Source organism: Phacochoerus africanus, chromosome 9, assembly GCF_016906955.1.
Source record: "Phacochoerus africanus isolate WHEZ1 chromosome 9, ROS_Pafr_v1, whole genome shotgun sequence".
Classification (NCBI taxonomy): domain Eukaryota; kingdom Metazoa; phylum Chordata; class Mammalia; order Artiodactyla; family Suidae; genus Phacochoerus; species Phacochoerus africanus.
Genome location: NC_062552.1, coordinates 116613183 through 116640250, shown reverse-complemented (window position 1 = coordinate 116640250; position 27068 = coordinate 116613183). Strand labels below are relative to the sequence as shown.

The 27068-nt window shown below is 48.4% G+C and overlaps 1 protein-coding gene across 1 annotated transcript in view; it reads right to left on the bottom strand.

The window, feature by feature from the left end:
• Nucleotides 1-3609: 3609 nt before the first annotated feature.
• Nucleotides 3610-27068, bottom strand: part of SLC24A4 (solute carrier family 24 member 4) — a 171480-nt gene continuing 148021 nt past the window's right edge. Inside the window, exons 13-17 of the mRNA XM_047796192.1 lie at nt 18245-18411; nt 12557-12671; nt 8088-8200; nt 7602-7667; nt 3610-6021 (exon numbers count right to left, since the gene is read on the bottom strand). Coding sequence (XP_047652148.1) covers nt 5869-6021; nt 7602-7667; nt 8088-8200; nt 12557-12671; nt 18245-18411 — 614 coding nt within the window. The 3' untranslated portion in view covers nt 3610-5868. The remainder of the gene's footprint in view (nt 6022-7601; nt 7668-8087; nt 8201-12556; nt 12672-18244; nt 18412-27068) is intronic.

Sequence of the window (27068 nt, the reverse complement as noted above, 5' to 3'; positions counted from 1 at the left end):
GACTGCTCCGGGCTAGGAGGCTGGATGGGAGACACATACAGAGGGGACCCAACCAGGGGGGGCCTGTGCTCTGACCTGGACACTCAGCCTCCCAGACTAGCAGCTCCTGGAGGAGACTCCCCAAGAGCGGGCCACAGAGGCCCAGCCACGACTCTGGCCACTGGGGCCCCAGCTATCCCTGGTCCAAGCCACATGGAGGAAGTGCCAGGCGGTGTTTGGACAGCTCAGAAGGGCCCCTCTGGAGGTGAGGGCAGGAATGTCCCAGTGGCCAGAGAAAACCCACCAGAACATCCGATTTAGAAAAACAGGGCTGCCTGGCTCCCATCCCAGCCATTTTCAGTGAGAGGAAAGGCCTGGCTCTTTCCATTGAAAGGGCGCTGTGTGTCCGTCTGAATACTTGGGAAGTCCCTCCTTGGAAATTCTGGAGCGGGAGCAGGGAGGGCTCTGTTGTCTGGGACTCTCATTTATATACAAAGGCTGGTCACACCAAACCACGCGACCCGAAACCAAGAGCTGCACATACTTCTGATCGTTAAAAAAAAAACCCTTGTTTTCCAGCAGTAGGGTGGGAGGTATGTAGTCTGTCCAGGATCAAGGGCTTTGTTGGCTTCAGCTGTGGAAAAGCCCCAACCAACGTGTTGCATAAAAGGCAACTGTTTGAATTCTGGCAACGATGAGGTTAGGGGTGGGGAAACCCATATGGGTCAGAGGGCTTTTAACCAAGAGACAGCCCATCCCAGACCCATAGATCTAACAGGTGGAAAGGCCACATAAGCAAGGACTTATGGGCTTGCTCAGATGGCTACAGGGGGTGTTTCTGTCAGAGCCACCTCCTGTGGCCCTGGTTCTGTATCCCAGTGTTCAGGCAGCAAGGGTTTTTCAGACCAGAAGAGGGAACGTACTTGGCTCCTGTGACGAAGTGTGTGGACGATACTCAACCCTGGTGAATGGACACTGACCCCACAGGAGGCGACGGAAGGCCTTAGAGACATGGGGGTAGAAGATGATACTGAGCCTGGCCCTCAGCAACATGTGAGGATTTAGCAGAAACCAATGGAATCGGGCAGCCCTTTGTGATCGACCAGTTAGACTATTTTAAAAAATCCCCATAAAATAATTGGCTTCCCTGTTGGGATGGAAAGAACTCCTCCTGGGGGGCAGGATGGGAGAAAAGCACCTCTTCTCCTGATTTCACGTAGGTACCACTTCCTTGAGGTTGGGCAGCAGGTGACTTTGGCTACTGACCATTGGCTACTAAGCCCGAGGTTAAGCATGTACTAGCGCCCAATCTAGTTTCCCCTACTAAGAAGCCAGCGCAACGTCTTGTCAAAACCTGCACCCTTGTGACTGCCCTTTGGGGAAGGGTTCTCTGTGACAAGGCAAAGGGGCCTCCCACGAGCCAGGTAACAAAGCCTGTGTCCCACCCCCATCCTTCGCCTTGTGGGATGGGCCCAGGCAAAGACCCTCTTGTTCTACCACGGCCATGGCTGAGACAGTGGGGGAGATTTACCCAGGCTGCAGAGGCCCTTTCCGTATGCTTCCAGAAGGCCTGGCGAGGGCTCGCGTGACCAGTTGCAGAGAGTAGGGCTCACAGCTGGTGGGGTGCCCTGGGCGCTCTGGGAGAATCCACATGGGGAGGGCAGGGGCCAGAGGCAGCACGTTGGGTCCAGGCATGGACGGAGAGTGATGCAGTTCCTGCTGCCCAAGCGCTGCCCCGAGAGCGTTTTCAAAAATTTCTGGAAGTTCCTATGAGAATGACTTGGCAATATGAAGTTGCCAAGAGGTGGCCCACCCCAGGGGCCCTGGATGCACCTGCTGGCTGCCCCAAAGGGCAGGAACACTCACACAGAAACAGTGTTCAGAGGGCATTAGGGGGGACCTGGCCTGTGAGGGAAGAAGAGGTGGGGGTGAGAGAGGAGAGGCTCACCCGGCCCAAAGGGCCACTGGGTGTCAGGCTGGACAGAAGGACCACGGGCTCAACGAGCAGCGCCGGCCCCTGCTGGAGGCTCTGGGTCTCTCCCTTGCCCTGTTCTAGACCTTGACCTTGCAGCCCATTTCACACCTGGGAAGGAGGACAGCAACTGTCTACCTCACCTCTGTCCACCCCCAGCTTAAGGGGAGGGAGGGGTCTGAGGACTCGGGGGGGTCAGGCCAGGAGGCCGCTCACACCCTTCTCGGGGTCCCAGCCTGTTTGCGGAGTCCAGTGTTCCCTGAGGGCGGGCTCCTGCTAATGCTGCCAGGCTCCCAAATCCCCCAGGAGGGAAGAGCAGGCAGTTTCTCTCTTTGGGACCTAGACCATGGGCAGCCGAGGAGGGGGTCTTTGGTTGGGGTCTGCAAGACGGCCCTAGAGCGATGGGCGTGCCCACCTAGTTGAAGTTGGCTCCGGGAGGGTCAGGCCTTTTCAGCTGCTTGGGTCTGCAAGGCAGGGGATTGACAGGGCGAAGCAAGAAACAGCGCTAACAGGAGGGGTGGCAGGGAGCGAGGGGAGCAGGTCATGAACTCACAAGGTCGGTGCTCGAACAGCGGCCAGCAGACCGTGCGTTACAGGAAGGATGGGGTGGGACGACTGTGACCTGCCCTTAACATTAGCCTCTCCCTGCAGCTGATCCAGAACCTTCCTCCAGGGCCACATTCTCAAGACATGGCACACCTTCCACCCCCATCTTTCCAGGGCTGACAAGGGCAAATTCCAAGACAGAAACGGACAGATAGCACCTACTTCAGCTTCTAGAGACACTTTCTGAGACCCATGGTTCATTTTTCTGCCCCCCTATTCGAAGAGCTAAGTTTATTTTTTTTTTAATTGCCTATATTCATAGCAGAGTAATTACTCCATGCTAATTAGCTTCAGGAGTAAGACAAAGGAAGTAATTCTATGCAGTGATGAAAGCATTATTTTAAAATGAAGGCCTAATTAATCAAGCAATTCTTTAAACTTGAGATGGAAAAATATTTAGTTAAAAAAGACAATTCTTCACCTACCGTGTATACCTCTATATATCTATATAGATATATAGATACATAGTTTCCTAGCTACAATAAACGCATAGATCCTTTAAGGAAGTGACATTGGCACATGAAAGTCATAAAAGACTTAGCCAGGAGGACTGCTCTACATGCTAAAAACATTATTTTTTGTCTCAAACTGCAACTGCAGTATACCTTATAATATCTCAGATGGGTGCTGCTGAGAAAGAGGCGCATAATTTGGATTTATTCTCTGAAAGCTGCATAAAGATTCAAAGACTTGAACACCAGCATGGGTGTCATCGGGAGCCCTGTGGCCTGGGTCTTGTTGTAGCTAAAAATATTTTTTGATTTTTATCAGAAAAAATAGGGACATAGGATTGGGATTTACCTTAGGATGTGAGCTGGAGCACCGAGATGTCAATTAGAAACGTGATGAAGTTTTTATTTTTTTTTCTCCTTTTACTGCCGCACCTTCGGCAAATTGAAATTCCCAGGCTAAGCACTGAATCAGAGCTGTGGCTGCCGGCCTCCACCGCAGCCACAGCAATGCAGGCTCTGAGCTGCATCTACAACCTATGTCACTGCTTGTGGCAACGCCACATCCTTAACCCATTATGCAAGCCAGGGACTGAACCTGAATCCTCATGGAGACTATGTCAGGTCCTTTACCCAGTGAGCCACAATGGGAACTCCAAAATGTGATGAAGTTTTGACTCAAACAATACGGACCAACCTCAAGGGCAAGGACACATCCATGCCTGGGCCACCAAGGATGGCCACACACTGGACTGGCTGAGCTGGGAGGGGTGATGATCTGGAGCTTGGCCCCCGTCCTGCTACTTACTAGCCATTGATCCAGAGTCACCTGCCTTTTCCAAGACTATATTCCCTGTTAAACAAGGAAAATAATCCCTCCTTAAATCACAGGGCAGTTTTGAGCATCACAACAGGGACAGATGAATTTTGAAAACTGGATGAGTCTGTAAGACGGAGAAGACCAGCTACTATTCTAGACGGACAGAGTGGTCCTGAAGGAGCTGCTACCTGCATGTGAAAGTTTACAGTGATGCACTTACAGGCTCCCTGGCCTCTCCCTTAGCTAATTTCTTAGGAAAATTGCCCTTGTCCTCAACTTGCAGACCACGAGAAACAAAGGGAGAAGCCTTAACCTGGTGTAGCTACTAACACTGATGAGGATCCAGAATAGAAGCTTGCTGATGGCGCTGTCACATCTCAGGCTCACACTAAAGGAATTTAAGGGACACAAGCTTGAACACGTTCTCCTTCTGAAATGCAGGAGGCCCTGAAGAGCCCAGCCACAAATTCCACTGCGGGTCCCAACCTGCGTCTCAGGAAAGAATCGGCTGTTGGATTCACACTCATCACCCATGGCCGATTATCGGTGACTCGATAAAAGCCTCCGTTTTTTTTTTTTTTTTTTACACAGTCACGGGGCATTCCCATACGGTCTTCTGTGCAAAATATCCCAATATTAAAAGTGCATCAAATCTGATAGACCTCTGCAATAGAAACATTAAAAAAATAAAAAAAAAACCCGCCTCTATATAAAATTCATTGTGCTTTCTGTTCAGAAACCACGGATGGTTTGTGTTCATAAATCTTTTTAATCTATATTGGAGAGCTCTGAAGCAGGCGACAATTGTCAAGTATTTTTCTATCTACTTTTGAATCCGCCTCCCATCTTTGGCCTTTCATGCGTAGCAGACTAGAAGGTTCAAGAAACTTAGTTCTAAAAAATTCCAAGTTACGGTTTTCATACTTGCCTCCAGCTAACCAGAGAGCAACCAGTGGTTTTTCAGGACCTCTCTCTTCTTGTCACTAACTATGACTTCTGGCACACTCATTCCAGTTCAGCGGGCTCTGAAATTTGTTGGGCATATAAACAATTGGGTCTTTGAACAGGGCGGTTTGGAGAGCAGAGCATGAACAAAGAAATGACAAACCCAAGCGGACAGCACGTCACATCCCACAGGAGGTCTGGAATGAATGGCTGTAAACGACAGTCTCCAGCGTGTCTCTGAGTTAGCACCTGTTGAGATGTTAGTCTTTCCCTCTTATGTTCCAAACCAGTCATCTTAGTGTCAACACAACGTGACACACACAGGATCTGTTTTCCATTAAGCATTCCCGTTTTGGTTCCCATCCAGGTCCTTTGCATGGAATGATATGTTTTCAAGTATGATGATCTAGAGCTGACATTTGATGTTGAATGTTTCATTGCTCATTCTCTGATTGCCTCCATACACATGATAAGAGAGTCACTCACTGTCTCTCTTTTGCTGTGAACAACTGTTTCCAGTCTTCCAATTTTTCTAGAAAAAGGGGTGGAGCATTTGCTATCATCGCCTCCAATTCCCAACAGGTCGATCGAGCCTTGCGCCCTCCAAGCTGAGATGCTCCCGACAGGATTCAGAGGCTCTCAGTAGAGCCCCCTCCGGCCCAGAGGGGGCCCCTGAGAACATTTCTAGTTTGCACTCACCCCAGGAGGCCTTGTGTTCACCGACCGCCTCATTTCCAAGGCTGCCGTGCAACAGAGAGGCAACCCGCGCACAGAAGTCCTTCTGACCCAAGTGTCCAAGAGAGGAGACACATGCCACAGCGCTATGGCTGGCAGCTCAGAGGTCTGCGAAGCTGCTCCAACAGTGGCCCCCGAATCTTGCCTATTGGGGGGCCAGAACTCTGAGGAGGAGGAGGAGGAGGATGCCCAGCAGCCTGGCCCGTGGCCAGACAAAGACCATGAGGGCTCTTCCTTCCTGTGGATGAAAGAACAGACGGTGGCTGCTGATGCAGGAGAGACTCGTGTCGGGGGTGGGGGGGGGGAGGGAAAGGAGGACGCCAGCCCAGAGCAGCTTCCAGGAAGGGGGCAGCAGCTCCGCTTTAATCGTCTTCTCGGCACATTGGCAAGTTGACGAAGGTGAAGACGTTAAACTCTATCATGATGGAGAAGCACAGGAAGACGGCGTAGAGGACCAGCACGTAGACCCCCAGCTTCCGGTCCAGCCTCCACTTGTTCAGGTGGATGCCGAGGACCTGGAAGAGAGCGCACGGACTGGGCTTGAGGGCAGACCCGTACAAAGGCATCTTACTGGGAAACTCCACCTGACTCTGAAGCCAGAGCTTTCTCCACAAGGTGGACAGGAGCAGAGGGTGCTGCCGGCTCTGTCCTTGGTCGGATCAGAAGGCGCCCTGCCGGCTTCAGACTTGTCTCGTGAAAGGGGGCCGGCTCCGGGCACACACAGCAACTGCTCTCAGGGCACCGGCCCTCCCGGAGCAGGCCTAGAACTTCCTCGGGACGCAGTGCCCTCCAGGGACTTTCACGGGTGCGCCCTTTGCTTTAGAACTTGGCATCCTCAGCCCCCTTCAGCAAAACTCCCAAGGCTCCTGTTGGCCCATGGTCTGGCCAACTTCAGCTTGGGCGACCTCTTTCTACATGTGTGTATGTGTCTGTGTGTGTCTTTGTGTATCTGTGTGTCTGTGTGGGTGAATGTGCGGGTATCTGTCTGTCTGTGTGGGGGTGTGTCTGTGTGTGTTTATGTGTATATGTATGTCTGTGTGGGTGTATGTGCATGTGTGTGTGTGTATGTGGTGTGGGGGGGTATATGTGTGTACGTGTGTGTGGGAGCGGGTGTACGTATGTACGTGTCTGTGTGTGTGTATCTTTGTGTGTGTGTGTATGTCTGCATGGGTGTGTGTGGGTGTGGGTGTGGGTGTGTGCGTGTGTTTGGGAGACGGGGCTGGAGCACATCTTCTTTCTACGATCCTTCCAGACTCACCCACGTGTCCTTTTCTACCTTCTTTCCTGTCCCTGTATCGAGGCTTCCTGAGGGTTGGACCATAGTTACCTCATCAGAGCAACGCCATGGGGCCTTAGAGACAGGCCAGAGTGGGTTCAAATCCCAACTTTGCCATGTCCTACCCCTTGTCCTACCCTGAGCCTTGATTTCTTCCACAAAATGGAATGGCATCAACAGGTGCTTGTAAGGGTGGACTAACGGCAGCGGAGGTTGAGTGTTTAGCACAGTTTGGGGCACGTGGAGGAGACCCCGGTTTCAGGATGTGCCAGCCCCGGGGCCTGGCCATTGTGTCCCCACATCAGCTCAGACAGGCTGGGACAGGCCTTGTCTCCTACTGGCACCAGTAAGAGGAGACAGATGGGGTGGCACCAAGAGAGAGAGGCAATTCACTTCCTCTGGGGACTTCTTAGTCACTCCGGGGAAAGTAGATGCTAACAGTCTTGGCACAAATTATGTCCGGGGGTATCTGCAATTTTTTTTTATGGACACACACACAGCACATGGAAGTTCCTGTGCCAGGGACTGAACCTGAGCTGCGGCTGCAACCTACGCCACAGCTGTGGCAACGCCAGATGCTTTAGCCCATTGCACTGGGCCAGAGATTGAATCCGAGCCTCTGCAGCAACCCAAGCTGCTGTAGTTGTATTCTCAACCCACTGTGCCATAGCGGGAACTCCTACCTCTGAATTTATATAGCTTCATTCCTCACTGCCAAGGGGAAGGGAGGGGGGGTCTCAGAGACATATAAACAACTGTGCAGAATCAGAGGAAATGACGTCTGCAAGAAGCTTCTATTTTGGAACTGCAAACACTCACAGTGAGAGCAACAGAGCCCAACAGCAACACCACGGAGTAGACCAGACCCCGACTGTTGATCTTTACCTGGAAAACAAAAACAAGTGCCCTGAACCTCTGGGCTGCTGAGGGCTCCATCCGTTCTGGGAGCTGGGGTGCTCAGGCATGCCCCTCCCCTCATCTGGAAGCCACAGGTGGGGGTCCACGGTGGGCATGTGACCATGGATTCAGGTGTCTGCTCATGGGAGGACATAGACGAGGAGAGGACAAGTGTGCCCGTGGGCAGAGACACAGGATGAAGCCTTGTGAGTGCTGGGCAAACAAGGGCTGCCTCCTGTAGGCACCTCCCAGGCTGCTCTGGATGCCTCTGTGCAAAGTAGGTGCCAGAGTGCCAAGGAGAAGGGGGCAGTGTGGCCTCAGCCGGAACAGGGCCAACACCGGCATCAGTCCCTGTAAAGCACCTGTGCCTGGCTTGTCTGGGTTACGATGGAGGCGAGAGGAACTTACTGTGGATCCGTAACTAATAACCATGGTTTGTAGCCCCCACGGTATGCCGAGTCCCACAAGGATGTCAAACACGTTGCTTCCTATGGTGTTAGAGACCGCCATGTCACCAAGGCCTGCAGGGGACAATCGACATGTCACGACGGGTCATTAAGAGCAGGCTGCTGGGAACCCTCTCTTCTTTCCCATAACCGTTTCATTATCGGTATTCTTCAGAAAGGAATTCCTTCTCATGGGGCCCACATCTCTAAAACCTTTTTATGAGCCTAAGAGCCACTCCCTTCATGAAGTCTACAGGGGCCTGTTATGGGCTGAACTGTAACCCCAAGATCCCATGTTGGAGTCCTAACCCCCAATATCCCTGAATGTGACCATATACGGAAATAGGGTCTTAATAGGGATAAACACATTAAAATGAGGTCATTAGGGTGGATCCTAATCTGAAATGACTGGTGTTCTCATTAAAAAGGGAAATTAGGGTGCAGGCATGCTGGCCAGGAGCACTCCACTTACACATAAAGAAAGCCACCTGCAGGCTACGGAGAGAGGCCTGGAACAGAAAGAAAGAACCAAGCCTCTGACACCTTGATCTTGGACTTCTAACGTCCAGGACTGTGGGTCAGTTTCTGTTTCTCCATCTCCCAGTTTGTGGTGGTTACAGCCGCCCTGGGAAGCTAACACAGAGCCCTTCCTTATGCCTCCTGCTAGGCGTGCGAGCTGGTTGCAGGAAGAACCTGCTCTGTGCTTTTCCTCATCTGGGCCTCCTGGTTGTTCTGGGAAGGAGAGGGCTTTGTCCAAGGAGTATATTTGTGACCCAGACGATGGCCCCCCAACCATGACCCAGATGACAGGGCATCAGGTCTTACGCTCGGATGGTCTCCTAAGAATGAACTCCTCCCCCAACCCGCAACCAGACTAGAAGCATCTTAGAGGCAAGGGGCCATGTCACCACCTTTTCCCTGCATCCCCACTGTCCAGCATCATGCCTGCCACACAGTCTGGAAAGCTTAATAACTTGAGCAAACAAAAAAGTTAGAAAACAAACTTTTACAAATACTCAGGCTGGCTGAAATCTGTGCTCACCTGGTCCCTTTGCCATAAAGCGACACAACGGTCATAATCTGGCCACATACAAACGCCCATGGAATAAACAGCCTGAAATACACATTTCTGTGACCATAAAGTCACCCTGGTCACTGAGAAGGTCACAGAGACTTAGGCCAGCATCCAGACGACCACCTCAGCTCTGTCTGCCCCCCTGCCCCCGTGTTAGCCAGGCTACCTCTTCCTGCCCTGCTGCCACCATCTGCTGATCTGTAGGACACAGAGCCTCCCTTAAGGGCCTTGCAGCTCCCTCCCTGGCTGCTCGGGCACTGACCCGAGTGTGCCTTCAAAATCTTGGCAGCCTATGCCTACTGGGGCAGTACCTCTGGGAAACCTGCCTCCCCATCTCCCAGGATCCTATGAAACAGGAAGGTGCAGTGACTGCTTTGGAAGAGCTAGTTGTCCCTGGTGGGGAGACAGGCACCAGCCAGACAGGTCAGAAGGCACAGAGATGTTCGAGTTTGGGAGAAGAGACAGGAATGCTTCTCCAGCTTGGCAACTGTTCAATCTGCACATACGCTGCTCTCCGAGGAATCTTTTTTTTTTTTGTCTTTTTGCTATTTCTTGGGCCACTTCCGTGGCATATGGAGGTTCCCAGGCTAGGGGTCTAATTGGAGCTGTAGCCGCCGGCCTTCGCCAGAGCCACAGCAACGCGGGATCTGAGCCGCGTCTGCAACCTACTCCGCAGCTCACAGCAACGCCAGATCCTGAACCCACTGAGCAAGGTCAGGGACCGAACCTGAAACCTCATGGTTCCTAGTCGGATTCGCTAACCACTGCGCCACGACGGGAACTCCCTCCGAGGAATCTTAACAGCAGCACTTCTCAAACTTTAAGAGACTCATGGGGCGGGCCGGGAGGGGGGGGGTGCTAAAAAGTCTCTGATTCGGTGGGGCTGGGGCAGGGCCTTGAGTCTGCATTTCTCTCAGGCTGATGCTGCCAGCCTGGACCACAAATTGGGTTTTGCACCTTCAGGATGCAGTGTCTCCTTATGAGAGCACTTTGCATGGATCCTGCTTTGTGTGGTGGATTTGGATCAGAGGTTTCTGTCTCCTCCGCCATAAAGAATCCGTCTAGGCTTTAACCTTCTCTGCTGGGTCCTCTGTCAGTCACAGCAGCAGCATCCTTAGGACAACGGCCCGCCCCTCCCCCATCTCATCCGTCCTCAGTCTCCGTGCTTCTTCTGCATTCCATGGGAGCCACTCTGAGATGAGGTCCTCTCTCAGAACCCCCGCTGTCCTTGTCCTACAGAGCCTGCAACCTCGCTGGGAACCCCCTCCAAGCCCTTGACCTTCTAGTGTCATGACTCCCAAAACACTAGTCTGGACTCGAGGCTAGTTGTTTAAACAGCACATTCTCTTGCCCCCTTGACCTTCGGCTGTGTCCACCCACCCAACCTCGGCTCTGGATGAATTGGTCATCTCCCATCTGTGTGACGCTAGAGCTGGTATGACTCCAAATTCATGCTGGGATTCCACCTAATTTCATGCCAGACCCTCGGGGGTCACTGGCTTTCCTTTAACTCACTGGACAGGGTGGAATGGTGCCCGCCCACTCGTGTCCACCTGAAACCTGAGAATGGGACCTTATTTGCAAAGAGGGTCTTCGCAAACGTAATCCAATTAAAATGAGGTCATGCCGAATTAGGGTGGTCCCAGTCCACTGACTGGTGTCCTTAAAGCAGCGGGAAGTCTGGATACAGACACATAGAGGGAAGAACACTATCTGAAGATGCAAGCCAAGGATTCCTGGCAACCTCTGGGAGCTGGGCGAGAGCAAGGAAGGACTCTTGCCCAGAACCTTCAGAAGGAGTAAGGTTTTACCGACACCTTGATTTTTTTACTTTGGATTTCTAGCCTCCAGAACTGTATTTTTTTTTTTTTTTTTTTTAGAGCTACATGCATGGCACATGGAAGTTCCAAGCCTAGGGGTTGAATCAGAACTGCAGCTGCCCGCCTACCCACAGCCACAGCAACGCGGGATCCCAGCCGAGCCTGCAACCTACACCACAGCTCACTGCAACGCCAGATCCTCAACCCACTGAGTGAGGCCAGGGATCGAACTCGCAACCTCATGGTTCCTAGTCAGACTCCTTTACACTGCGCCACTATGGGAACTAGCTGGGTTCGTTTTTGCTGTGCCACAAAGGAACTCCAATTTCTGTTATTTTACGCCACCCTGTTGGGATACTTTTGTTGTGACTGCCCTAGGAAATGATTACATTCACCTCAGAGGTCACTCGAGTCAATTCCGTCCCCCTCAGCAGCTGTCCCCAACTGTCCCCATTCTCCACAAGGCTCTGGCCTTTTGTCAAACATGTTCCTCCCCTTCCTTTCCTCTCACTTCATGTTTTCTCAGGACCAACCAACTCTTTTATCTTGTAGAAGAAAAACATATTCCTTCTTTCCCAACTGATCTTCCCGCTGGACACTTCTTTGCGGGCCCCTCGGAAATGCCCCGCCGTTATCCGCCCATCCCGCCCCCAAACCCCGCCCCCTGAACGCCCCGCCCCCGTGCACCCCGCCCACCGAACTTTCACTCTTCCATCTACGGAGGAAGATCTGTTGGGGTCTGGGCTTGGAAGCTACTTCACGGGTAGAAAAGGAGCAGGAAGTGAAGGCGACTCTTCACAGCCCTTTAGTTCTGCCACCAAAGAGCACGGAGAGAGTCTTCACCCTGCTTACCTCATGTCAGGTAGTCAGCCCCCGTGGAAAAGACCATGAAACCCATACACTACCCAAGTTCCAGAACCCTGAAAAAGAATCAAAAAGAACTGGAGACATAGGGTATCCCCACTTGGCCTTCCTGGGACCAGAACACTTCTGTTACCCCTTCATTTGCTGTAAAAAGTCTGGGCTCAGAGTTCCCGTCGTGGCTCAGCAGTAATGAACCTGACGAGTATCCATGAGGACACAGGTTCGATCCTTGGCCTTGCTCAGTGGGTTAAGGAGCCAGCATTGCCGTGAGCTGAGGTGTAGGTCACAGATGTGGCTCAGATCCTGTGTTGCGGTGGCTGTGGCTGTGGTGTAGGTCGGCAGCTGCAGCTCCGATTGGACCCCTAGCCTGGGAACCTCCATATGCTGAGGGTGCGGCCCTAAAAAGAGAACAAAAAAGTCTGGGCTCCAGCTCTGTTCAATCTCAACTGGTGATGTGAGAACAAGTTCATTTTTGTACAACTCTACATAAGCAAAGGCTTCTAGAGGTCTGGAAGGGTTGACCTTGGCCGTATTCTTGCCATGGTGGAACCTAATACAGGATGTTTTCCAGTTGGCACACTTTCCTCCACAGAAGGACTTGACTTTGGGTCAGGAGAGCCTGGAACCGGAGCTCTGCCAGGGGAGGGGCCGGGGCTGGGGCACCGTGCATACCTTGTCTCGCCACGATTAAGCTGGCCATGCAGTCTGGAACGCTCGTGCCTGCTGCAAGGAAAGTAATGCCCATGATAACATCAGGGATCCCGAGGGTGTATCCAATAATAGTCACCTGCAGAAGAGGGGGGGAAACGTGAACCCACAGAGGAGCACCCCGGGAAAACTGCTTGTTAGGTTTTTAACTGAAAGGTAGGACTGCTGCAGGCAGCAGAAAGATCTGGAACACGGGTTTTTTTTTTTTTTTTTGTCTTTTTAGGGCTGCACTCGTGGCATATAGAGATTCCCAGGTTAGGGGTCCAGTCAGAGCTACGGCGGCCGGCCTACACCACAGCCACAGCAACGCCAGATCTGAGCCGTAGTCTGTGACCTACACCACAGCTCATGGTAACTCCAGATCCTTAACCCACTGAGCAAGGCCAGGGATTGATCCTGCAACCTCATGGTTCCTAGTCGGGTTCGTTTCCACTGCACCAGGGAGGGAACTCCTGGAACATGCTTTTAATTTAAAAACACCTTTTGAATGTTCTTCCCCTACCTCCCCCCATATTTACTATTTTTTGGCCACACCTGCAACATACAGAAGTTTCTGGGCCAGGAGGGGAACCTGTGCCACAGCAGTGACCTAAACCACAGCAGTGGCAATGCTAGATCCTCAACCCACTGAACCACCAGGGAGCTCCTGTATTTACTATTTTAAAAAGTCAAGCAAATAAAGTAAAATGAAAACAAAATAATCTACCGTTTCTCAAGACCCTCAGACACCCATTATTAACACTTTCCATCAGCCAGGGGTCTCAAACTTGAATGTGTAGGAAACCTCTGGAGGCCGGGTTAAAAGGGGACTGCCAGGTCCCATCCCCAGTGTTTCTGATTCAGGAGGTCTGAGGTGAAGCCCAGGAATTCACATTCCCTACAAGTGCTCAGGTGGTTGAGACCCTGAGGCTGCTGGTCTGGGAACTACATTTGAAAACCTCTGCATTGGAGTTCCCGTCGTGGCGCAGTGGTTAACAAATCCGACTAGGAACCATGAGGTTGTGGGTTCGGTCCCTGCCCTTGCTCAGTGGGTTAACGATCCGGCGTTGCTGTGAGCTGTGGTGTAGGTTACAGACGCGGCTCGGATCCCGCGTTGCTGTGGCTCTGGCGTAGGCTGGTGGCTACAGCTCCGATTCAACCCCTAGCCTGGGAACCTCCATATGCCGTGGGAGCGGCCCAAGAAATAGCAACAACAACAACAACAAAAAAGACAAAAGACCAAAAAAAAAAAAAGAAAGAAAGAAAACCTCTGCATATATCCTCGGGCTCCTTTCTGGGGTGTGTGTGTGTGTGTGTGTGTGTGTGTAAAAGAAATCAGATTACACTACCAACATCTATTTGTCACTGCTTATTTCATGTCATAACACCTTGGGAATATCTTTCTATCTTAAGTATTCATCTAAAATATTACTTTAAACTGAGGCACAGATTCCACTGCACGACTGTAAAGTTTTCACCACTCTGTGACTGTTGGATACAGAAGTGGTTTCTCTTTTTTGCTCATACAATATCAACGAGCACTTACTGGGTACCAGGTACTTCCCAGGTGTTTCACGTTCACAACCTCACATACTCTATCATTCATCACCCGCTGGTGGGGAGGCACTATAATTATGCTGATGGAGATGAGGATCCGAGAGGTTAAGTTACAGTGTCATTGGGTATGAAGCCGGGGAGCAGGGGAGCAGGGATTCCAGGCCAAGACTCTCTGACTCTAAAGGCTGTGCTCCAAACCTCACCATCAAATGCTGTCTTGTGTGAAGACCTCTGGTTCTCATCTTACTATGCCTTTAGGATCAGTTCCAAGAAATACAGTTGTTCGGTCAAAGGATACACAGCCTATTAAGGATCTCAGAGCAAGAATACACAGCCTTTTAAGGATCTCAACACGTGGTCACATACTCTTCTAATAAATGCCTGACACTTGAGAGATGGTTGTGCCCTGAGCAGCAGCCAGATGGAAAGATCTAGAAGCACTTGGACAACCCCATTCAAAACAACCATTAGCTCTGGCTTGTCCCATCTAGAAAATGGGAAAAGTGGCACCTCCCAGGCTTGTTCACATCCCTGCTAATAGGTCCAATCCCGGCAAATGGTTGGGTGACTTGGGAAAAGCTGGTTTGCTTCTCTGAGCCTCAGCTCCCTTGTCTGTAAAATGGGCTTTCAAATGAGGATTAAGTGAGCAAATACGAGGTGACAATGCCTGGCCTGTGCAAGACATACACAGATGTATGTTTCCCTTCTCTTTCAATCACTCATTTTGCAATGGGGGGGGGGCAGAAAAAATGAGGGTGATTAGATCCAGATGAAGTGTGCTTTCTAAGTGCAGAGCTCAGCCCTGATATGTGGCCAGAGCTCAAGGACCAAAACAATAGTCCTCCTAGGACAAAGCTCTGCAAAGGTGTTTGAAGATGCCCCATCCCCGAAAGTCAGGGCTCGGCTCAGCATCAGCAGGCATGGGGCAGAGCGCACACTAGCTGGCCTGTGTAAGGAGAGAGACAGGGGGGACAGAAACACACGCAGCGGATCCATCAGTGCTTAATCCACGCTGGCGGTGAAGGTCCCCACAAGCACAGCCAGGCTGTGGCTATGTTTTTATGGGTGATGCCAGATGTCATAAATACGGGAGCCTGGGTTAGTTTGGCAATACTGATGATGCCTCCACTTTTTTTTTTTTTTTTTCCCTTATATCGCTGAACTATGTGGTTAAGAAGCTGGGGGCGGGGTGTGTGAGGTGGTAGTGGAAGGACAGAAAGAAGGTTCTGTGCGTGTACACACACTCTCCAAGTGTCAGGACCAGAGATGCTACCTGAGCGTCACTTTGCTTTGGACTCCATCCCTGGGCCCGCCCAGCCCTCCTGATGCTTAGGCTTCAGAAAGGGAGTCCAGAGCTGGAGGTGGGGGGGTGGGAGGGGCACCTGCTTGACCTTGTGGAGCTCATGCCTCCGTGCCGGTCCTCCGTCTCCCTAGCTGTGTAGAAGCGCTGGACAGGATGACCCATTTTCAGAGAATCCCCCTGTGGACACTGACATTCAAGAATGGTGTCCCCAAAGCCCTGGAGGTGAGAGATGCGAAGGGCAGTGGGGTAAGGGGTGGGCAGGAGAGAATTCACTGCTCCCCGGTGCCCCCCTCGGAGCATGAGGGAAGTCAGAGCATGGCCCCTGGTGAAGGTACATCCTGCTTCGGCAGAAATAGAGCTAGTCGTCCTTACCGTTTTCTATTATGGAGGGCATTCAATTACCCCAAGCTGAGGGCAGCTGAAGTTCAAAACCACAGGTAAGCGTGTCCCACAGCAAGGTGACTCCGGCCAAGTCACTGCCAAGACTCTGCTTTAAGAAGCGGGAGTAAGGTTTCTAAGTCAAGGTTGGGGGATGGGAGTGTTAGTAAAGGTCTGACCTCACTGCTAATTCATAGAACTGATTTCACAATATTGTTGTTTTCATTCATTAGAGAAGAAAAAAAAGTCACAGTCATTAATTTGATCTTCCCCAATGCTCACACCCACTCAAATGTTACGAAGTACTTTTGTCACTTGCAGTGTTTTGGGAATGCACTTTAGTAAGAGAAATCACTGGATCATTTAATTGAATGTAAAGATTGGCTTTCATCCTGCTCAAAAACTTAAGTTTGCAAACTCAATTTATTTATTTATTTTGTTTTCATTTTTTTGCTTTTTAGGGCTTCACCCATGGCATATGGAGGTTTCCAGGCTAGGAGTCCAATTGGAACTACAGCTGCCCGCTTACGCCACAGCCACAGCCACATCAGATGTGAGCCGTGTCTTCGACTTACACCACAGCTCACGGCCAATGCCAGATCCTTAACCCCCTGAGCGAGGCCAGGGATCAAACCTGCAACCTCATGGTTCCTAGTCAGATTCATTTCTGCTGTGCCACAAGGGGAACTCCCCCCACCCCCTGCCCTTATTTTGAGGCCTAGTTTTCACTCTGATTGCCATCCTTTTCTGGGGGGTTTGGATAGTAGCGATTTCCCACTCATTTTCCAAACACACACACACACAGCCACACCCAGCATCCATGGGGATTTTTAACCTCCAGCCGAACAAGTGCAGAAGTACTACTGGCTGCATCTCATGGTGACCATGGCCGATAGATACAGTTATACTCAGTTTGCCATGCTGCAGGCGCAGGCCTGAGGCCTGAACAGAGACTGTGACGGGGTGACTGTGGCTCATGGAGGCTGTCACCTCCCCAGGTTTTACGGCTCAGAGGGGAGAACAAGGATTCACATCCATTCCCATGTGACCACACATCTCTTCGTTCCCCACTGAACTGCTCCTCCAGAGTTAAAAGAAAGAGGGTCCTGGAATTCCCATTGTGGCGCAGTGGAAATCAATCCAACTAGGAACCATGAGGTTGCAGGTTTGATCCCTGGCCTCACTCAGTGGGTTAAGGATCCAGTGTTGCTGTGAGCTGTGGTGTAGGTCACAGACACGGCTCGGATCTGGTGTTGCAGTGCTGTGGTGTAGGCCAGCAGCCGTAGCTCCAATTAGACCCCTAGCCTGCGAACCTCCACATGCCGAGGGTGTGGCCCTAAAAAAAGCAAGAAAAAAAAAAGGAAAAAAGAAAAGAAAGAGGGTCTTTTTGCCTTTGAAATCGACACGCCATTGTCCTGTGTGTCGGGAGGGGAGTGAAATGACCCCATGGATACTGATGAGATGTTGAGTGGCTGACGAGTGAGCTTCCAGATAGAAATGCAGAGGTCCTGTACCCATGTCTCTCCTTGTCCCCTGGATGGGGGAGGGGTGGGGAAGGGACCCCACAGGGGGATGCGCAGAGCGAGGGGGGAGGGCTCCTGCTTGGCTCCGCCCAGCCAGTGAAAGGTTTGTACAGGGAGCTGTCATATGCAGCCAAAGGACCAATGCTGATGCCTTTCTGCCTGAAAACCTTCGGTCCACATAGCACCTGCAAATTCCAGCAACAAACTGAGAGGCCTTTCAGGAGTGGTTGGGATCATAGACCCTGGAGGCCAATACTTGGCTTCTAATCCCAACACTAGAACCCATGACTTGTGTAACTAATCAGGCAAATGACTCAATCTGGATGCCTCAGTTTCCTCATCTGTATAATGGGCACAACCGCAATGCTTATCCCACTGGGTTGTGATGAGCACCAGAAGAGTTTACCTAAAGTTTATATATGTGCCTGAGCCTAGAAAGGGGAGTGGAGCATCCTCTGGCATCCCTCCGGGAATGGAAGGGGTTGCCCTGTGTTCATCTTCCACTGACTCTAGCCTCCATCGAGTTGCCCTACGGATGCTGAAAACAGAAGGGGGCCTAGTGATTAGCCCTCCAGAGCTCCTCACAGCGAGTGCACACCACACCTGCCACATTCCTCTTCCCATCACACCAGGGCTGCGTGTCTCAGGCTGTCTGTGCAAAGTCTTGTCTCCCTCCCACGGACACCAGGGACCACGCCGTGTCCATCAGGGTCTCCCTGGCGCACAACACTGCTCCACGTCCCTCTGCTGAAAGCCCTTCCTAGTGAGAAATAAGCCAAGGTCTGGTAAGGTAGGTGACTTAACAAAGGTGGCACGGCAGTGCCTGAGGTTGGTCTTGAGCCCAGTTCTCCCACCTCTGGCCGGTGCTGGGCATGGGCTGTCCATACAGTCTACCTCGCTCCCACCACTCACCAGCCACACCATCAGGTAGGAGAAAACAGCGATCCACAGTGTGGCAATGACGAAGGTCAGCATGAAGAACTTCTCCCAGCGGGGCTTGCTGCAGTTGGGGATGGTGATGCACAGGAGGAAGATGAGTGGCCAGGTGAACACCCATTTGGCTTTGTCCCCTCTGGTCTCTGCAGGAGGATGGGGTGGATCCAGAAGGGAGGGGGAGAGAAACACACACTGGGTTACACACCTGCCAGTCTACCTGTCGGCTTATTTTTTCAAGCCAGACAAGAGCATGGTACCAATAGGACTCCCAGGAACAGATCTCCCAGAATCATGCAACTTCACATCAACCTAGAAGTGATCTTAGCAAAACCATTAAGTGTTTGTTGACTGAATAACCTCTGTCCAAATCCTTCATTTTGACAGGCTGAGGGGAGTGAGACTGCAAGTGGGAAAAGATTGCACAGGGCAGCTGGAATGGGGATGGGGAATACGGATGGGCTTTGGAGTCAGAGAGAACTGAGTTGGAATTCAAATGGCCTTGAGCAATCTCATCCATTTCACTTCCTCTTCTGACAATATCAGCTGTAGTAGTAACAATAGTAACAATAATCCAGGTAGGGAATATTTGCAATGTGTAGCAGGTCCAGTGCTAAGCATTTAGCATTTTAGTAGTTTCTTTACTTGTTAAATGGGAACATTATCGTTTTCTTGGTTGCTGCAAAAATGACATGATACAATGTACATAAAAGACCCAGCACACAGAGCCTGGCACTGCAGGTGCTCTGGAAATCTCAGTGCCTTTGTTCCAAGGTCATACACTCAGCCATTGGCAGATGCAAGACTAAAATGTCTATCCTATTGGCAGGTATGACCTCACTGGCCCCTACCAAGGGAATCCACAAACAATTCAACAGAGCAAAAGTGGTCTCAAAAGCCACCAAGTACTAGCACAGTATCCTTAATAAACTACTGGGTCTTTTGAGCACACGCAAGCTCAAAACAGCCTTGAGGGTCATGCCAATGAAATGGTGGAGGAAGGACCTCTGAAAATTCTCTCTTCTGTAAAAGTAAGGCGAACACTAGCAAAAATGGCCAAGATCAACTTCTAAAACTCTGGAGTTAACCAAAGCCTTGTAGCATTCCAGGGAGAGTTTATTTAAGAAAACTGGCTGGGTATCAATAAGAACAGTGGACTTTTATAGTTTTAACTTGCTCTGTTTTAATTCCCTTTCATGGGTTTTTGAGTAGCCTTGAACACCAGTAGCCTGGCATCTACCAGGAGGGGCAGGACAGGATTACACCTCCTTCCAAGTCCATTCCCAGAGAACTGGCATTATCTGACCAGTCTGCTGGCTTCCTAAAATACCTCACTTTATTTGACTTGAATCAGAGCTCACTCAGTCTGAAGAGCTTTTTCCTTGAGGGCATTTGTTGAAAACAATCAGAGGCAATTGTTGGAAATTGTGCTGCCCAAGGTAGTGCATAACAGTTAGACAAACAATAGGTTAATGAAAAAGCTTAAGAGGAAAAGCTGGGAATGAGCTATCCAGAGAGGGCTTGGTAAAACTCCTACATGTTTCTGGGAATCAGAGAGTCCATGTACATGCAGAGGCATGTTCCAAGAGTTATTTGCATGCTTAAGAAAGACTTAAAACACCCTAAGCTTTTACTTCTGCCTAACACTGAAGCTCTGAGAAAACAAGAAGTAATGGCTAAGCTTGCATTGTAAACTGCCTGCCTGGTGTTAAAAGCATGCCCCCAAGCACACAAAGAACCCATCAGCAAAGACTGGGAGACTTGTTTTGATCCTGCATCTAAGGAAATCTCTGTGTAATCATTAGATGACCTTAGGTTAATCGATTTCAGTGTCTATAAAACCAAGAATACAGATTTTATAAAATTAGTTAGACAAGTCATTTAACAAATAAAACAATAATAAAGCAAGAACAAATAGCCCTGGGAAGGGGAAAGAATCTAACTTCTTCTCCCCCTTCCCCTACCCCTCCTTATTATTCGTCTACATTACTTTCTTTCTCTTTTTCTTTCTTTCTTTCTTTTTTTTTTTGCTTCTTAGGGCCCTACCCACAGCATGTGGAAGTGCCTAGGCTAGGGGTCATATCAGAGCTGCAGCTGCTGGCCTATGCCACAGCCACAGCGATTCAGGATCTGATTCATGTCTGTGACCTATACCACAGCTCACAGCAACACTAGATCCTTAACCCACTGAGGGAGGGCAGGGATCAAACCCACATCCTCATGGATACTGGTCAGGTTCGTTACCACTGAGCCACAATGGGAACTCGGACATTACATTATTTTAAATGCCCAGTTTCAAAAACAAAAAATTATTAGACTTGCAAAGAAACAGGAAAATATAGCTCACATGAAGGAAAAAAGCAGTTAATGGAAACTCTCTGAGGAATTCCAGAACTTGATTTACTAGACAAAGGCTTTAAATCAGCTATTTTAAAATATGCAAAAAAGAGTTTTTAAAATGTCTCAAAAATGAATGGAAAGTATGAAGATGATTTCTCATTGCAGAATATCAATGAAGAAGTAAATATTATCTTTAAAAAGCCAGCAGAGTTTCTGGAGTTGGGAAATGCAGTAGCTAAAATGAAAATTTCACTGGAGGGGCTCAACACCAAATTTGAAGGAAGAAGAAAAATAATCATTGACCTTGAAGACAGATGAACTGGAATTATCTAGTCTCAGGAACAAAAAGAGTAAAGAAAAATGAACTGTGCCTCAGAGACCTGTGGCACACCATCAATCATGTCAACATATGCTTAATGGGGGAATCAAAAAGAGAAATATTTGAAGAACTCATGCTAAAGAACTTCCCAAATCTGATGAAAACCATCAATATATACATTCAAGAAGATTATACCTTCTTCTCAAGTTCACGTGGAACATCCTCCAGGATAGACCATATGTTAGGTCATAAAACAAGCATCAATACACATAAAATAATTTAAATAAAGCAAATATATTCTACAACCATGCCACATTGGAGAGAAATTAGAAATCAATAATAGAATGAAAACTAGAAGATTCACAAATATGTAGATATTAAATAACACACTCCTAAACAACAAATAGGTCAAAGAAAAAAACACAAGGGAAATTAGAGAATACTTTGAGATGAGTGAAAATGGAAATATAACATACCAAAATTTATGGAATGCAGTAAAAGCAGTGCTTAGACATTTATAGCTGTAAATTTCTATATTTAAAAGGAGGAAAGAACCTAATGATTTAACTTGCCAACTTAAGAAATAAAAAGAGCCAATTAGATCCAAAAAAAGTAGAAAGGAGGAAATAATCAAGATTGAAGTAGAAATGAAATAGGAAAAAAAAAAACCCAGAATCAATTAAAAATTGATTCTTAAAAAGATCAACAAAATTGACAAAACTTTAGCTAGACTAACCAAGAAAAGAGAGATGGCTCAGACTACTAAAATCAGGAATGAAGAGAGGACTCCACCATTGACCTTACAGAAATAAAAAGTTACTAAGGAAACAACTGTGTGCCAACAAATTAGATAACCTAGGTGAGACAGACAAAATCCTACAAACACAGAAACTACCAAAACGGACTAAAAAAGAAAATCTGAATAGGCATATAACAAGAGATTGAAATAGTAATAATAAAACTTCCTTTAAAGTCAAGTCAGGACTAGGTGCTTTTATGGGTACGTCCATCAAATGTTTAAAGAGGAATTAGTATGAATCTTTCACAAACTCTTCCAAAGATTAAAGAGGAGGGAACGCTTCCTAATTTTCTCTATGAAGCCAGTAATAGCCCAATACCAAAGCCAGATTTCAAGAGAAAACCAAACCACAGAACAATATTCCTTATAAATGTGGATGCAAAAATCCTTAACAAAATTCTGACAAATTGAAGCCAACAACATATAAAAAGGATTATACACCACAACCAAGTGGGATTTAGCCCAGGAATGTAAGCTTGGGTCAACATATGAAATTTGATCAGTGCAATGCATATTAATAGAATAAAGGGCAAAACTGCACAATCTTCTCAATTGAGGCAAAAAAAAACCCCAACTTTTTCACTGTGCAAAATGAAAGAAATACAAAAGGTCACGTTATATGATTCCCTTTATATGAAGTGTACAGAATAAGCAACTCCATGGAGACAGGAAGTAGAGTGGTGGGGCCAGGGAGTGGAAGGAGGTGGGCAATGAGAAGTGATTGCTCATGGGTATGAAGTTTTTTGGAGGGTGATCAAGATTTTCTGAAATTATATTTAGCTGTGATGTTGCACAACTATGTGAATATACTGAAAAACACTGAATTGTACACTTTATAAGTGTGAATTTTAATGGCATGTGACTGATATCTCAATGAAAAAAGAAATTGCCAAGTAGGCTGGCAGTAAATGTTTTAGCTCTGTGCATCTGTTCCTGAATCTTCCTAAATCATTAAAAACATATTTGTCAAAGGAAAAAAAAAACACACACATCCATCCTGCTTATAATAATGAGTCAGGAGAATATGGTTAGCTCAAAATCAGCAAATCCATTCATGTATTCATCCTAGATGCTGTATCTAGAAAAACATCTGTCTTCCCAGATCTTCCTCTATATACACCTTTCTATGCCTGTAATTCTTACACAAATAGCAGCGAGGTTTCCTGCCTGGTTGGGGAGTCCAAAATTTCGGCCCACACATCCCAACTCAGCTAGGCTGCCAGGAAAGGCCTAGGCCATCTCCAGAACTGACTGAAAACTCTGTACATAGGGGAAGAATTCACTTTGGGGATTAGCAACCCTGGACACTTAGATGCTCAGGAGCATCTCTGCAGATATATACAAACGCCCAGTAGAAAAATGATTTCTTATTTTCACAGCCACTAAATTGCATCTGATATGTGTCTTTTTGCCTGGTATGGGTTTCCCCATCTGGGTTGGACATCTGCCCTGATCTGGCCCCATCCAGCCCATTGTTTCCTAAGAAACAATGCTCCATCAGACCTATTCTATGGCTGTGTTTTTCAACTTTGGGTGAGACCAACTGCAAAATCAATCAAGTGGCTGACAACTGGCATTTCCTTAAAAAGAAAAAATAAGTATTAGAGTTATGGTATATAGGAAGAATTAAATATTATTCCAGAGACTTCTTTTTCCTTTTTATAGATAACCGTGCGTAAGATATTTATTGCTGTGAGTCATGGTCAAAGTATGGAAAACTTTCAGTGATCACACTGCCCCTCCCCCACCTTCCACCTGCCTTCAGCGTCTCCATTGTTCGGACTCTTCTGGAACGCCTTTCTTCATCAGTTCAGTTCATGGTGATCTCAGCTGTTCTCCAACCTAGCTGAACACCCATGTCTCCTGGGGGCTTGTTAACATACAGATTCCTGAGCCCTCCCAAGATTCTAAAGACTCTTTCGGGAGTACCCTGGTGGCTCAGTGGGTTAAGGATCAGTCATTGTCATTGGCGTGGCACGGGTTCAATCCCTGGCCAGGGAACTTCTGCATGTTGTAGGCATAGCTAAAAAATAAAAAAAGATTCTTTCTGCTTTAACGCTCTTAAGTTCTAAGATCGTGCTCAAATACATATCGTCTTGCCAAACCAACAAATAACTTGTTTTAAGACACACTTGGCCTTTGTTTAATCAGGCACAGTAAGACACCAGACACGGAGGTGATTATCATGGTTTCTGCGAGAACATGCAAGGCAAGGTGAGCAGGTCTTAGGATTGGCTACTCCAGACATTTCAGTGGGCTCTGGGGGATAGGAGCTGTCTCCAGTTGTCTGGTACTTGAGCCTGGGCGATCAGGGCAAAGGAACAGTGCCTCCTGGAGTGTGAAAGCCAGACAGAGGCCAGCGGTTATGGTTAGTCTGCATACAAAAGTCTTATTTCCGGATGGGTCATTTGCTATCTCTAAGAACTGGCTAGCCCCAGCAAAGCTGGGTTGTGCTGGGTATTCCCTGTTCTCATCTGCCCAGCATCCACCCCCCTCTACTGGTTACAGCATGTTAATGTTCTTTTACCACGTGGTTTGGGGCTGACTCTACCTCCTAGCTCTACTGGAGTGTGAGTCAAGCTTGGCTGATCATGCATTCCATAAATTCACAGCGTGTTCATTCTCTGTGCTCGGCACTATTCTTCGTGCTGAGAATCCACCAGCAGACAAGGCAACAACCCCTGCCACTGGGGGCTTTACATAGATTTGGGACTGGGCAGATGACTCATTTAGAGCATGGTGTATATATCTCGCTGGGAATCACTGCCTCTAAGATCCACTGTCCCCTCCTCCTTACTAACAGAACCTCATTTTACTTGGGACAGTTGGCTCCCAGCTAAAAATCTTCATTTCCTAGGCTTCCTGGCAGGTAGGAGTGGCCCTGGACAATTCTAGGCAAAGAGATAAGTGGAGGGGTTTCTAGTAAGAGACTATCTTCCTGATAAGAAGAGACAAGCTGAGTGACACAGGTCCCCTGCCCTTTGTCCTTCCTCCTTGTTCCTGCCTGGAACATGAACACATAAGCTGCAAGAGCCACTTGGCAATCTTGAAGACAAAAGTCACCCGCTAAGGATGGGGGAACAGACACAGGACACTGACCCCCTAATCACAAGACTTCTTACTACATGATAAAAGTAAATCCCTTGAGGTGAAGGCTCTGTCACTCGAATTTTCTGTTACAGGCAGCCGAACACAATCCTTAACCCAAGCCTCCACCTGTGCACTGGGTTAACCCAAGGGGATGGAAGCCCAGATGGCTGGCGGTCATCTTTACAAACTGCCACGGGATGAAGCCAATGCACGAGAAAGCCTTGCTGAGAGATGGACAGGACCTTGTGACCATGTAAGCCCAACGTCAAGCCTTACCTGAAGGTACATTCTGCCAACTATGGGCCCTTTGGCTTAAACCAGCCTGGCTGGGTTTTCTCTAACCTTGAGAGTCTAGACTAATTCACAGCTGAAGCAATAGAGTTTGGGGACTACAGGGGTGAAAATGGGACCCCATCTATAGATGAGACTATAGATATCCCACTCCAGTACCACCAGGAGCCCCGCCTGCCTCTCCCCCAACTGCCATCCCTTAATGTGCAGTGTCACGGACATCCGAGAGATGCTCGCCATGGACCCTGACGGATGCACTAACGTGAGCGAGGGAAAGAAGGGCTGCTGTGGTTTCTTTTACTCTCAGATTTCTTTTTTGAAGTAGGAAATTACAATTTAATTATGTGTACAAAAATCTTCTAAAATGAACTCTAACAAAACAGATGGCTAATCCTACTGGAGGGAAAAATTAAGAACTGTGGTGTAGGTTGCAGACTGGGGCTGTGGCGTAGGCCAGTGGCTACAGCGCCGATTCGACCCCTAGCCTGGAAACCTCCATATGCCATGGGAGTGGCCCAAAGAAATAGCAAAAAAAAAAAAAAAAAAAAAAAAAAAGACGAAAAATTAAGAACAGATGCAGTGACTAAGGAAAAACTTCAAACAAAATAATTTGGACACTTAACTACCCAGAATGGTTAACTTGTGGTGTGTGGGGATGTGTGTGTGTCATCAGATGAGGCAGACATGCATGGGCCCTGGAGCAGGAGTGTTTGCACGATCTAGAATGCAGAGTCAAAGACCAGTGGCTCTTGAACTTGAGTATAAATCAGAATCTCAAAATAGTGGAATAGAAATAACACATCAGGTCTGATTATTACTCCCTCTACAGCACTGCTTCCTTTAAATGCATTTGGGGAGTTCACGTCGTGGCTCAGTGGCTCACGACTAGCATCCATGAGGACATGGGTTCAATCCCTGGCCTTGCTCAGTGGATTAAGGATCTGGTATTGCTGTGAGCTGTGGTGTAGATCGAAGATAAGGCTCAGATCTGGCATTGCTGTGGCTGTGGTGTAGGCCAGCAGCTACAGCTCCTATTCAACCCCTAGCCTGGGAACTTCCCTAAAAAAATTTTTAAAAATTAAAAATAATGCATTTGAATGAAGGATGAAAAAAAAAAAAGAATCTCCTGGAGAGCTTCGAAGACCTTGCCTCTCCTGGGGCTGATGATTTGCCAGCTCTGGAATTGGGTTGTGTGTCCAAAAATCTGCATAAGTAACAAGTTCCCAGGTGCTGCGTATGCTGCTAGTCCTGCCCTTTGAGAACCACCCTTTTAGATTCATTCCATTTAAAAACTTGAGCTAATTAAGATATAAAATTCACTCATTTAAAGTGTACAATGAGCTGGGCTTTGGTATATTAGAAAGCCGTATAATCCTCACAGCTGAATAATTTCAGATTTTAGGGCCTTGAAAAGAAACCCCATCCCTACTAGCAATCGCCCCCCCACCCCAAACTCTCAATCATGGATCTACTTCTGCCTCTGTAGACTTGCCTATTCTGGACACGGCATATACATGGAGTCATAGCACAGGGCTTTCTGTGTCTGGGTTCTTTCATTTAGCATCATGTTCTCAAAGTTCATCCGTGTTGTAGCGTGAAACTGTACTTCACTCCTTTTTATGGTTAAGCAACACTCTAGCATATATAGCAATGTATTTTGTTTACTCTGTTCATAACAATGGATATTTGTTCCTATTTTTTAGCTGCTATGAATGATACTGCCACGAACACACACATGTTTTTGTGTGGACATATGTTTTCATTTCTCGAGTATATAACTAGGGGCAGAGTTGATGCATCGTACAGTAACTCTGGGGTTAACTGAGGACCTGCCAGCCTGGTTTCCAAGAGGCTTCACCATTTGACATTCTACCAGCAGTATACGAGGGTTCCAATATACCTGTATCCTCACCAACAACTGAGTGTTGTCATTTTTTAAAAAAAATTTTTGGCTGCACAGGCAG